This window comes from Plectropomus leopardus, chromosome 10 (assembly GCF_026936395.1).
Source record: "Plectropomus leopardus strain MGB_pleo_1.0 chromosome 10, ASM2693639v1, whole genome shotgun sequence".
In the NCBI taxonomy this organism is placed as follows: Eukaryota; Metazoa; Chordata; class Actinopteri; order Perciformes; family Serranidae; genus Plectropomus; species Plectropomus leopardus.
In genome coordinates, this window is record NC_142185.1 from 17,873,200 (window position 1) to 17,885,303 (window position 12,104).

At 40.5% G+C, this 12,104-nt stretch overlaps 1 protein-coding gene and 1 long non-coding RNA gene across 2 annotated transcripts in view; one reads left to right on the forward strand and one right to left on the reverse strand.

The window, feature by feature from the left end:
* Positions 1-8,577, forward strand: part of LOC148188501 (uncharacterized) — a 95,287-nt gene extending 86,710 nt beyond the window's left edge. Inside the window, exon 4 of the long non-coding RNA XR_015777633.1 lies at positions 8,455-8,577. This is a non-coding gene — a long non-coding RNA (uncharacterized LOC148188501). The remainder of the gene's footprint in view (positions 1-8,454) is intronic.
* LOC121949080 (nuclear receptor subfamily 4 group A member 2) lies at positions 6,121-12,104 on the reverse strand. The gene is made up of 8 exons (XM_042494680.2): positions 11,945-12,104; positions 11,344-11,445; positions 10,292-11,163; positions 9,702-9,831; positions 9,368-9,531; positions 8,830-9,032; positions 8,484-8,662; positions 6,121-8,381 (listed from the first exon to the last, which is right to left on the reverse strand). Exons 3-8 carry the CDS (start codon positions 11,159-11,161, stop codon positions 8,125-8,127), a joined length of 1,803 nt encoding a protein of 600 aa, XP_042350614.1. The 5' UTR covers positions 11,162-11,163; positions 11,344-11,445; positions 11,945-12,104; the 3' UTR covers positions 6,121-8,124.

Sequence of the window (12,104 nt, forward strand, 5' to 3'; positions counted from 1 at the left end):
AGAACTCTGTCATGAAGAAAGACAACGACCTTCTCCCGTTGGGATTTTCATGTAAAATATCCACTTTCCCCAGATCCCAACCTTTTCATTTCTTTGATATTTTTCGCTGTTCGTCTGCTGAACTACATTTTCCTATAACTTTAATATACGCATTTGATTTGTTCCTCTTTTGTTTGACAAGTTAACACGCTTCATGCTATTTATCAATTAATTTGTTTTCCACTGATCTCATTCTTCAGTTTTCATGTGCGCTAACAGAAGGGGATCAATATTTAAAAATTTTGTACATTCGTGTGTGTGTGAGAGCCTTTGTGTTAGCATGTCGGAACAAGGGGTTGAACAGGGGTTGAGTGGATCTTGAGAGCTGGCAGGTGCATTATTGCAGAAGGCTCTGCCTAGCTTGACATGTGTGTGTTCCTAATCTCCTAGTGATATGACAAAGCTGTGTGGGAGCCTGGGCTGGATCTCTTCTGTCTGTTGTGACACACTCACACACCCCACAACCCCCTCTCCCCCCTCTCTTTTGTCCAACATGCACACACACATCATATTCCCCTCTTGACCCTTCAAGAATCCACCACTCCACTATCTATTGGCACCTTGTCACTATAGATGTGTACTTATATGTGCTTTGAGAGCTTTGTAAAACCATCACTACTGGTTTGTGTTCACGCCTACAGTGTATGTATTCATGCACACAGAAATCCATGCATACACTAGCAGCAAACAAGAGCAAGAGTAGAGGCCTGAGATGTCCTGTAGATGCAGACAAGGGTGAGTGAATTTCAGGCTTGTTTACCTCCTGGTAGTCAGCACAGGGAAGATTGAGGTAAAGGAAATGCTGAAATTGTTGTGAGTGAAGTGAAAAAACACTTTAAGGCATTTATTTCCTTTTCTCAACTTGATATTATCTCTGTTGGGATTCAGCTTGGAAACCAAATCACACTGAAGGGAGGACTTTGTCGCTGCAAAAGCTTCGCAACCTGTTTTTCCAAGTCTGCTGATTTAATCAAGGGGTGACACAACTGGGATCTTAGTTTTGGTGCTTGTAAGAACACATTTTCTGGTTGAACTATGGTTGCGTGATATGACTTTAAAATAATATTGCAGTATTTTTAGGCTGTATCGCAGCACACAATATGTATCTTAATATTTTGAAATCTACTCCAAATAATTATATTATTAAATAAACTGCAGTTACAATAAACCTGAAGTAGCTACTGTCATAACAAAGTTAAAGTACTCATATAATACATTTTAAAGAGCATAGCTTGAATTAAATAAATCAAAGGGGAACCCATGATGCTTTTATTTTTAATGACCCTGCTCATCTCGGTTCAGAAGTGTCGATGTTTTTGCTGTGGACTTGAAGCTTAAAAAGTCAACAGATGGATGTTTGCATTAGCAGAAAGTTCAACTGTTACTGCCGTACCATTAAACATTATGATTTATTCGCTGTAAGCTGTAAACAAACTAACAGCTCTCCAGTTCATCTATTGGTAGTATTTGCAAGTCGCACTGGTGTTCCATAGCAGTAAAATGTGACGAAACAGTCACAATATGGAGCTCTGCAAAAGCCCTGCTTTGTGTGTGTGTGCGCGTGTGTGTGCGTGCGAGTGCGTGTGTGTGTGCGCGTGCGTGCGTGCGTGTGTGCGTGCGTGCGTGTGTGCGTGTGTGCGTGTGTGTGTGTGTGTGTGTGTGTGCGCATGTGTGTGTGTGTGAGGGGAGAGAGCCATAGAAGAGAGAGCAAGAGAACCGAAACACTGAAGCAAATGTCTTGCCGGTGGCTTAAACAAATGTCGCAATTTATAATTGATTTTCACGATATAGTCATTTTACATATCTCACACTGAACAAGCTGCGATACATTGAGTATATTCAATATATCACACACCTCTATGTTGAACCTTTAAAAATCCCTAATAGTTGTATAATTTTTGTTTAGCTCTACATTTGTCCAAGTGAAGCACATAACTTCTATTACACCTGCATTCTTCTAAATGAATACATTTTGAGGACAGATCATCGAGGCAAACTCGAAATACAGGGAGAGAGATTTATGTGGATGACATGCAACATAGTTCCACATCTGGATTCAAACTGGAAATTGCGATTAGATGGCCTGCACCTTAAATCTCTATGTCACCAAAGCGCCCATGTACCTGCTTTTTAATCTGGATTGTTTTAATTGAGAGGACTGCAAAACACTCAAAGGAACTCTAACACTTAGCAAATGATAGAGAACCAGACATACACACACACACACACACACACACACACACACACACACACACACACGATTTGACTCAAAGACATGAGCAGATTACATGTGCATGGGTGTGTTTAATATGTTTCACTTCACATGGAGCAGCAGCACAAACCATAACACAGGATGAGGGCATATTCTTGCGGGAACTGAGCCAGTGCATCTGACCATGTTGACATTTTACACACTGACATCAGACGGGGGAGGTGGGTGGGGGGGGGCATAGTTTGCAGCCCTGCATTCAGTCACATTGTCACAGTGGAAGGTGTAAATGGGGAAGAATACAAAAAGCAATAAATGTGCATCATTTTAGACAAAAAAATAATACAAAATGACATCAGCCCAAGAATTTGATTTGATGTGATTTTGAGAAGGGCATCATTCTACCGTCTGTGTGGCGATACCCCCACGTGCGTCATCAAAAGCAGATTCTTCGCCCGTGTGTTTTTACAGTTTGCCCCTCAGTCTCCTCCAGCCTCGCCCCAGAGATCCTAATGCATCATTTGAGGCTCATACAATTCACTGCTTCCCAAGCTACTGGCTCCTACCAGCCTGATAGAGGCATTTTTCGCCACTTAGAAACACGCACTGTGTGTCCGATCCCTTCCTCCTTAATATGTCCTCTATTACCATCAGGCATTTATGTCTGTTTTTTCTACTTCAGTAACCACTGAGCACCGGCTTCATTAAAACTAATTGAATCGGAAACATGTCTGCCCGAGGAAACATTAACTCTTTCTATAAAGGAAATTTCCGATTTCGTTTTGTCAATAAGGTCAAAGGACTGAGCCCGTGTGTTCAATACTGATACATGCTACGTCCATAAACTTCAGGGCTATTTATTCCAGGGTGTAATATAGTTTAGCAATAAATTCAAATTCTGCTTCTGTATTATACAATAATTTGTAAGTCACTTTACTCTGTTTCCCGCAGAAACCCAAAGAATCTCCTCTCTAACATCATGTCCTGTCAATTTGGTTGCATTATTAATTCCTTGTGGTTGCCATAATTGAGTCTTGGTACAAGCATTGTGTTAACAGTTTTAACTGACCACACTTGAAACAATAATTTGATAGCATCCGTCAGAAATCAATGCGCGATAACAACGCATACACAGCTGTTTAATATGAAGTAAATATTTATGAGTGATCTGACTAGGCATCAAGTCCAGTCAATCTTCTTTGAAAGGATCTGTGCAAATGATTAACCTCATTTTACTGGTGCTGTCTGGGCTGGTAATGGCCATTAGAGCTAAGAAGGAGTGAGGCCTTTGATTTTTGGCTCCTCATCATTCACAGCTTGTCGCATCCCTTCATCCTTCATACATGGCTGCTGAATTGATTGTCTGTTTAGTCCTATGAATGATAAAGCTGCTCTGGGCCACAGGCTGAGAGGGACAGACACGGCTCACTTCCATCTATATGCAAGGTGGATTTCTTTTTTTTTCTGCCTCGCCACTTGGAAATCAGCTTTTTGCATTATTTATTGGACAATCATCAGCATTTCAATATGGTAAATCAAATAGTCACAGTAATATAACTATAGGCAGTCATATCCAAAGGGCCATCATTCAGCTCATTATTCATTCATTTTGTTTAGAGCTATAGTCGGGAGGACTCGTGAGATTCATAAGTTGTGTAATCAACATGTTTTACTGCAGCCTTGCTGCCTGAACGGAGGGAAAGGTAACATGAAAAGAAGTGCAGCAGAATTATTGAAAAGTGGTACACAACCAAAGACTGTGGATGAGACAGGTGGGATATCACCTCAGGTAGCAGTATGAAACCCAGAGTGCACTGGCATACAGGAAAAAGTTAGATGAGTTAATCACTTTCATTTGAAAGAAAGTCGACTAATAAAGAGCATGTCATGCCGTTTTAGTCATAAAGCAATGTGGATCTATTTCAGGTCCTGCTCACAAGCTTCCTAATAAGATTCTCACTCTGTGCCTCAAAATAACTTGTAATGCCGCTCACATGAAAATGTAAAGAAAGATAACACTTAGCTGTCATTTACTCTCAGCTTAATTCTATCCAAGTCAGAGAAAATTACATGTTGTGTCTGAAACTCATGTGCAGTAGAGATCGTGTAAGGAAGTACAGTTTTACACAATGTAGAGAAGTTTGCATATTTGTGCATCTTTGTAATTATCCTCTCTGTATCTTACATCCACTGCTGCGGACATAATTCTTGCACTTTGAGTAACAGTGAGATTCCCTCATTGGATGTCCTAACGAGTTCTCATGTAGTGCACAGGTGAAAGGTCAAGTGTTCTCCCACCATGAGGATCAGATGAGGCAAAGGGCTGGTTTATGTTGGCCTCCCAACATGATAATTCACACATGAGACCTCCAGACTAAATCAAAGCAACACTGTCAGCTGTCAACAAAAAATGATAAAATTACATGGTCGAGAAAGTCCATCTTTGTTCAGTTTTGTTGTTGGGGAGTGACTCCTGATGTAACACCTAGAGCTCTAAATCCACCAAGCACCGCACATGTGAAGCTGTCAAATTGCATCACAGTATTACACAAAAGTGCAGCAATGTGCAGCTGTGCGTGCAATATAATCCACGGTCGTCACAATGTGCACCGTGCACATGTGTGGTAGCATCTATTACTGTAAATGTGAAGCAGCATTCGCAGTAGCCAGGACTCTTATAATTTCCTTCCGTTCTCACTTTGTGTAAGAGCACTTAGCAGCAGATCTACTTCTGTTCTCTGAAAGATGGCCACCTTCACCTGCTGGCTTCGGTTTCTCTGTGCAGGAGCTGCAGTCGAGGCATGAACAACTGGAGAATTATTTCTTGTCTTTCTTCTACTCATGCTGACATGATCATGTCTAACCTTCCACTGATGTCAAGTGCAGGGAGGAAATTAAGTCATAGGCTCTTAATGAATTTAGACTCCAAGTCCTCCAGCATGTATAATCATGCACAAACACTGACAGAAGTATTAGCTACTTGTGTCATGTTTTATTGTGTGGAGATAGACATGTTTAAAACCCTAACTGTACTTTGAGTCAATAGAGAGAACTTGTGACATTGTAATGCACCCTTTCAACAGATCTGCTAAATGTCAGCAAACTGGTTCTGAGTGTAATCCCAATTTGCCTTGGAATTAGCACTTTACAGTGACGATCTAATTATTTAGACAATTTATTGCCTGCTGCTAATATCTCTCAAAATAAGCTGTTCCCTTCATCTTGATCATGTGATAAATGTGGAATCAGTGAGGATAAGTCCCAGACATGCCTCAGAGCCTAGCGTCACTTCTCTCCTCTGACAGACTAAAGGAAAGGGTTTGTGACAGCGCACTGCTGCAGCTCGTGCAGGCCAATCACTGCCGTTTTATACACATCTCTGGATGATTTTCATTTCTGCATGTGCAGACTACAAGACGCGGGGTTGATGCGCAGCAACATCTCGAAAACGGTGTGAATTGTAGTTGTGTGTTGTGTGAAGGCGATCCGTAAATGGGATTAAAGGAGTTTTACCTGACTGAAATGAAAGGCGCGGAGTCGGACTCCCCGGGGGGTTGTTGGACAATCTTACTGTTAAACTACAATAAAACAACTACATAACAGGCTCCGGTTAAACCTTTAACGGTGGCTTAGACAAAAATGTTCCCGTGTGTAGCGTCATAATTTTTTGTTCATTTAAAAATTAGCAGCAAAGTGCAGCGCTGTGACGCACAATGTAAACGAGCGCTCAACAGGATTTCACAATTGTTCAGCTGCACACTCCTTGCGTTTTCTTTTGATTTGTTATAGCACATTGTAGGCTTTTTATTGTGGGGAAAACTGTCCGTTTAAGTTTTGGTCTGAATCATCGGCAGGTTAAATCTGCGTGATAAAAGTGAAGGCAGATTTGAAGTAACGCAAACATGATCTTGTGTACAAATTGAAATAACATAAAGGTGGACATCACATTTTTAATCCTTTGACTGTTAGGCAACAAGGACAGTCTGTCCAGAAAGACAACCTTAAACTTTTATTTGCATCAAGTTGCGCGTCAACAAAGAGCACCCAGAGGAACAGACTGAATTATAAAACCCCGATTTTCTTTTTGAAATTGTTCGCTGATAATTTTACTTTATTTGGGATTCAAGCGGAAAATGAAGACTCCTGTTTAATTTTGTTGTTTCCTTTGTAAAACACTAAAAGGCAAATAATGAAAGGAGGTATTTTAACAGCCTGGGTTGTGTTAATAAAAATGCCATTGTTTTTTATTTGTTTTTGGGGTTTTTTTTTTACAATTCAACTATAAGAAATATGAACGCATGCAGGAGAAAACTTTAAGTAAATCTCCAACTTTGAATTGTATTAATATGTCATTTTGATAACCGAAATATTTGCTCAGTTTAGGCTGAAATAAAACAATTAGATCGTCTGAAGAAAAATGTGTAACAGATTTTTTGTAGAAACAAATTAGAAAATCTAAACAGGCTAAGATGAGACAAAAGATTAGGCCTGCACATTATTAGCGACATTGTCTTAATCTTTAAATGCAATAACGAACTCAATAATTATACAGAATTTCGCATTTAATTTAGGTACGATGTTAAAAGAAACAAGTCATTAAAATGTTTGATTTTGCGCAAATGGGCTTGATCACAATACTTATAGAAATTAGCTTAAAGGGTTAAAACTCAGATGAAATGTTCTCTTTCGTGCCTTCCGATCAGAGAATTTAAATTATTTTAAAAGAAATTATTTAGCAAAAGAATTGATTTAAAAGTTTTATTTGTAAACATTAAATATTTCTTTCTCTCTAAAGTTTTTTTTTTTTTAAATCCGGCACCAAATGCGTTACAGAAGTTAAGTACATCATGATGTCAAAGATGTGGGCCTATATCACACACTCATGAACCTCTTGATATAAGATGGGAGTTTTTGTTTTTTTTCCATTTCCAAAAAACGTGTTAAATCATAACTACCTATAGACGCTTATAAGACATAAAACATAGACAACGTGCTCAGCATGAAACTTGGATGGTTTGAAATCGTTTAAATTGCACCATGCTTAGTGTAGCTCTTGGCAATAGAAATAATAAATATATAGAAACGTTTATATTCAACAGCAACAATACTTACAGCACATACAAACAAGGAATGTCTGACAGTTTTACAAACACCATGGGTCCCTCATTTTCTATACAGATGAGATATTTTTCCACATATGCGTCATACATAAAAGGAGTGCCATAACTACGAATCTGTATCAAATCTAGCAGACTACATAGTGTCCGGTATATATTATATATAGACATCACCTCAGCAAGTGCCTATAGAAGAAAAGAAAAAAGGAGAAAAAGAAAACTAGAACATGCGTTGTCTTTTCTGGATACTTTTTGGGATCCTGTCAGAAACACATAGGCACGAGTCAGAAAAAAAAGGAAATTAAATCTTTTTTCATTATAACAAACTTTGTACACATGTTATAAACCGATGCACTGGAGGCATCACATAATCTATCATAATATACAGTGTGTGTGTGCGTGTGTGTTCATATATATAAATGAAATATATTACATCTGAGTATGCTGAATCAGTAGAGCCGATGTTAAATAAACAGTAAGTGATTGCAAGACCGGATTAACTTGACAATTTCGGGAGAGAAATTCCCCGTGATGATTCACTTGATTGGCATTTAAAAAAAAAAAAAGAATTAAAAGGCCTACACAGCAATCAAACTCTGTCTCTTCCTCTTGTTATTCTTTTTTTTCTCTGTCTTTACTCATAATATGGTATTGTTCTGTTAGCCTACGGAGCTTGCAAATATTCAGAAATAATAAAAATCTGTCTGACTCATAAACAGTCTTTTGGAAGTTCTTTGAGGTCTTGCCATGGAGTCAGACTCAGAAAGGTAGGGTATCGAGGAAAAGTTTGTCAATTATTGCTGGCGGAGGGACTAGATCTTCTAGTTTTAGGTAAAAGATACGCTGCAGACCTTGGGTACATAGCGTGCGCAGTTCGGGGAGCTTTCCCAAGAGTTTTGACAAGTAGTTGGGACGATTCAGTCCACCGCCATTGAATGTCACTTGATCTTTGAGGCAGTTGACTATCTTATTTTGGAGATCCTCCACTCTCTTGGGTTCCTTAAGCCCGTGTCGCTCTGAAATACAAAAAAAGACATATAAATTACCTCCGATACGTTAACTAAAATTTTGCATTCTTTGTAATCGTAGTTTCCAAACAAGCTGCCGCCTTCACGCACCTGTTACCATGGCCAGCGCTGCGATGCAGGAGAAAGCTGAGATGTCTATGTTCATGCTCTGCAAGTTGGAAGAAAAGTCCACGATTGCATCCACCCACTCTCCAAATCCACGGACGCACTGTAGCCTGTGTAACACCACTCCATTACAAAAAATAAGTTTGCCTTCCACCGGGTTGGACCTGCAATTAATAAGAAAATGCCATTAATTATGCTTGGCAATAAATGGGAATTTAAGAGCCTCCTTATTATTGGGCAGCTAATAAAACCCAAAGCAATGAAGCTTGAAGGAGGAGCTGATGATTATCTAAAGCCACAGATTGTTTTGTTTAGTAATTAGGCGGCTCACCTGTACGCCAGCCGCAGGACGAAAAGTTCAAGGAAGGCGGATTCAAAGAGGAGATCTTGATCTTGCTTCGGTAGATCAGAAAAGCCGGGGATCTTCTCCGCCCAGCCCCGGATGATCTCCATGGAGCCCGTCAGGAGATCATAGAACTGCTGGATGTGCTGAGTGTTGTCTCCAGTCATTTGGTAGTCAGGGTTAGCCTGGAACTGGAATTTAATTTAAACAGCGCCTTAATGAGGTCCTTTAAAATATATAATCCGTGAAATTGCAAATGCCCATTTCCAAGAGGGAGAGGGTGCTTTTTCACTATTAAATTCATGTCTTCTTTTTATTAAGTTCTCTATTTCAACGCAATTTACTTAGGAGGGAAAATATACCACATTAAAAGCCTGAGAGTATTACAGAAAACTTTCAAGGCTGTAAATTGTTACCTAAAAGAAATTAAAAAAGGCCGTCAATCTTGTTCCCTCTATTTTCACCTGGATTAATAGTTGTCACTTTTTTCTTTTTAAGTGTTTTTTATTTCTTGCATTGTACTTACTCTGGAGTAGTCCAAAGCAGACATGGAGGGGTTGGAGTCCACATGGGCCCTAACAAGTGCGCTTATGAGGCTCACCGGCGGCGAGGGTGGGGAGGGCTCCTGGGGACTTTTGGGTTTGGATGGTAGGCGTCCTCTCCGACCTTTCAGATTATCCGTTCGGACAACTGCATTGGAAGAAAAATATGACATATAAATCATTAATACGCACTCCTGGTGTTGTGAGTAAATACTTCAATCTGGCTTTAAATAAGAATCCAACTCTCTTTTACGCACACGTTTCCACAGGAAATATAACTACAGGTCTAAAATAATTTAATGCATAGCCTAAACATACCTTCTCTCACCATTCCGACGACAATGCACTTCTGGAAACGGCAGAATTGGCAACGGTTTCTTCGGCGTTTGTCAACAGGACAGTTTTTATTTGCTAAACACACGTATTTTGCATTTTTCTGAACAGTGCGCTGAAAAGACAGAAAAAATAAACAAAGTCACTCTACAGGCCTGTTTCCAAGGATATATAACACCTAGAACATGGAGTGTGGATTGCTGCACAAGTGATATAAAAAAAAAGAAAAGATGAAAACGATATAATATCAGTCTCATCTCCTGTTTGGGACTGCGCTGAATAAACCAACAAGAGGGAATAGACCAACAGCAAATAGACATTCGTGGTCTTTCATATTTTACTTATTCCTTTGAGATCAACTATATGTGCTTGTCATATAAAGTTATTTTTCACGCGCGCACTTTAAGGTGCTGTTTATTATTTAGTGTCTAAAATGTAATTGTATTATATGCTTAGGATGTATTATTTTAGGTCAAATTTTAAATCACGGGCGCCTTCAATTATAAAGAACACACAGCATATCTTTCGTGTAACAACAGAAACTCTGATTGACGGTTGCTGTCATGTCAGCCCACCTTGAAAAATCCTTTGCAGCCCTCGCAGGTTCTCACTCCATAATGCTGGCAGGCTGCGTTGTCCCCACATACAGCACACAGACCCTCGTTTGACGGAGATCCTCGGGACGGGGGCGATGGCACTTGGCTGTCCACCAGCTGATGCCCGTGGCTGAGCTGCAGGGAGTGAGGAAAGGCCAGACCAGCCTGTTTCCGTATGGCGCTGGGCACCGCGAAGCTCTGGCCGTCCAGGCCGCGGTGCACGCCCGGGTTATCGTGGTTCATGGAGACGTGCAGCGGCCCGTCGAACCGCATCTGACAGCTGGACACTGGAGTACCGGGCGGGGATTGCTTGAAGGAGAAGAGCGAAAGCCTCGACACCGGATTCTTGCGCTGGTCTATCATATGAGACGTGGCCGCGACATAGTTCTGGTGGAAACTGTGCAGGGAGCCGGGGTCCTCCCACATGTGATTAGGCTGGACCTGGAAGTTTGGGGTACTCGGTGCGTGAGGCGAGGACGGTTTGAAGTACATAGGCCCAGAGTGAGCCATCATTTCTTCCGTCTGAGGTGGCAGGTGGCTCTGCTGATGGTAGTTATGCATCTGGACGTCCTCCACCTTGATGGAGGACTGCTCTCCAGAGTGGGGCATCTGATACAGACAGGGCGGTTTAACGTCGTAACTGGTGTTATAGTTGTCCATGAATGTACTGAAACTTGGGAGCGAAGTAGTAGCTGTGATCTCAGTGTTGGTCAAGTCCATGCTAAACTTAACAAACTCAGGTGTTAAGAAGTCGCAGCTGTATTCTCCTGCGGTGTGGTAGCTGTAGCTCTGGGAAGCAGGACTAGCTCCTTGAGGTGATGATCCATACTGAGCCTGAACGCAGGGCATGGCTGCAAATCAGAACCGGTAGAAACACATTAGACTTTGAAACCGGGAGGGAAGTTTCACAGTTTAGTATTTAATCTAATTTTACTCCAAACATTAAATAGCAGTGTATGAGTATTTTCATAATAAAATACAGTGGAAAAACAATCTATAATTATATTTGTAAATAATTTTCCATATCCTACCTCAAGTCTTCTGACAGTTTTTCGGTGACACTTGAAACGGGTATTGTCAGGAACTGTATGGGTGTCAGGATGCAAGAAAGCGGCTCTGTCCTGGATCTTCCCCTAATAAAACACATCACTTTGTAATTTACTAGATTTTTAGATTATAAAATAAAGCATATATCTGAAGAAAAAAATGACATCAAGATCCCAAATACAGACAATTTTATCCCACAAAACTGCGCGCAAACTGCAACCAATTTGTAATTACGCATAGCGTTTTTAGAATATGTCAAAAAATTGAATGGATACTGACAAAATACGTGCACACAGAACATAAAAAAGTCCTCTTTTCTTTTCTTCTTATAAAGTGTTTGTGGTGATCAGACCAACTTTGCGCACTTAGAATTACTTGTGTAGAAAGCAGAAAGCCACGAAAAAAAACTCGTGAAATTACAGCAGCAACAGCAGATCTACGCAGTCTGATTCAGTTCCTAATTATTTCAGTTAAACAGTGAAAAGAAACCAAAAGAAAAAAAAGCTTTAAAAGGCTCGGAGAAGGCGACGCAAGTAAAGCGCAGACACAGATCATGTTGCAAATAAAGCAAAGAGTCATTCTTACCTCTTTCACATCAGGATCGTGGCATTCAATCCATGCGATAAACATGCAGGGGGTATTCATCAATTTGTGTAAAAGCTCCAAATCATGAGCGGCGGTACCCAACAATGCCAGGCGGACAAAACCGTGTGACTCCGCGCACTGACAGCGACACCAGCTTCGA

Excerpts from the sequence above, each read along its gene's own strand:
- LOC121949080 (XM_042494680.2), bottom strand. The coding sequence starts at position 11,161 with ATGCCCTGCGTTCAGGCTCAGTATGGATCATCACCTCAAGGAGCTAGT. Across the intron at positions 9,033-9,367 it reads CTGCTTTGGACTACTCCAGA|TTCCAGGCTAACCCTGACTA; the intron begins GTAAGTACAATG and ends ATTAAATTCCAG. Across the intron at positions 8,663-8,829 it reads GTCCTGCGGCTGGCGTACAG|GTCCAACCCGGTGGAAGGCA; the intron begins GTGAGCCGCCTA and ends TATTAATTGCAG.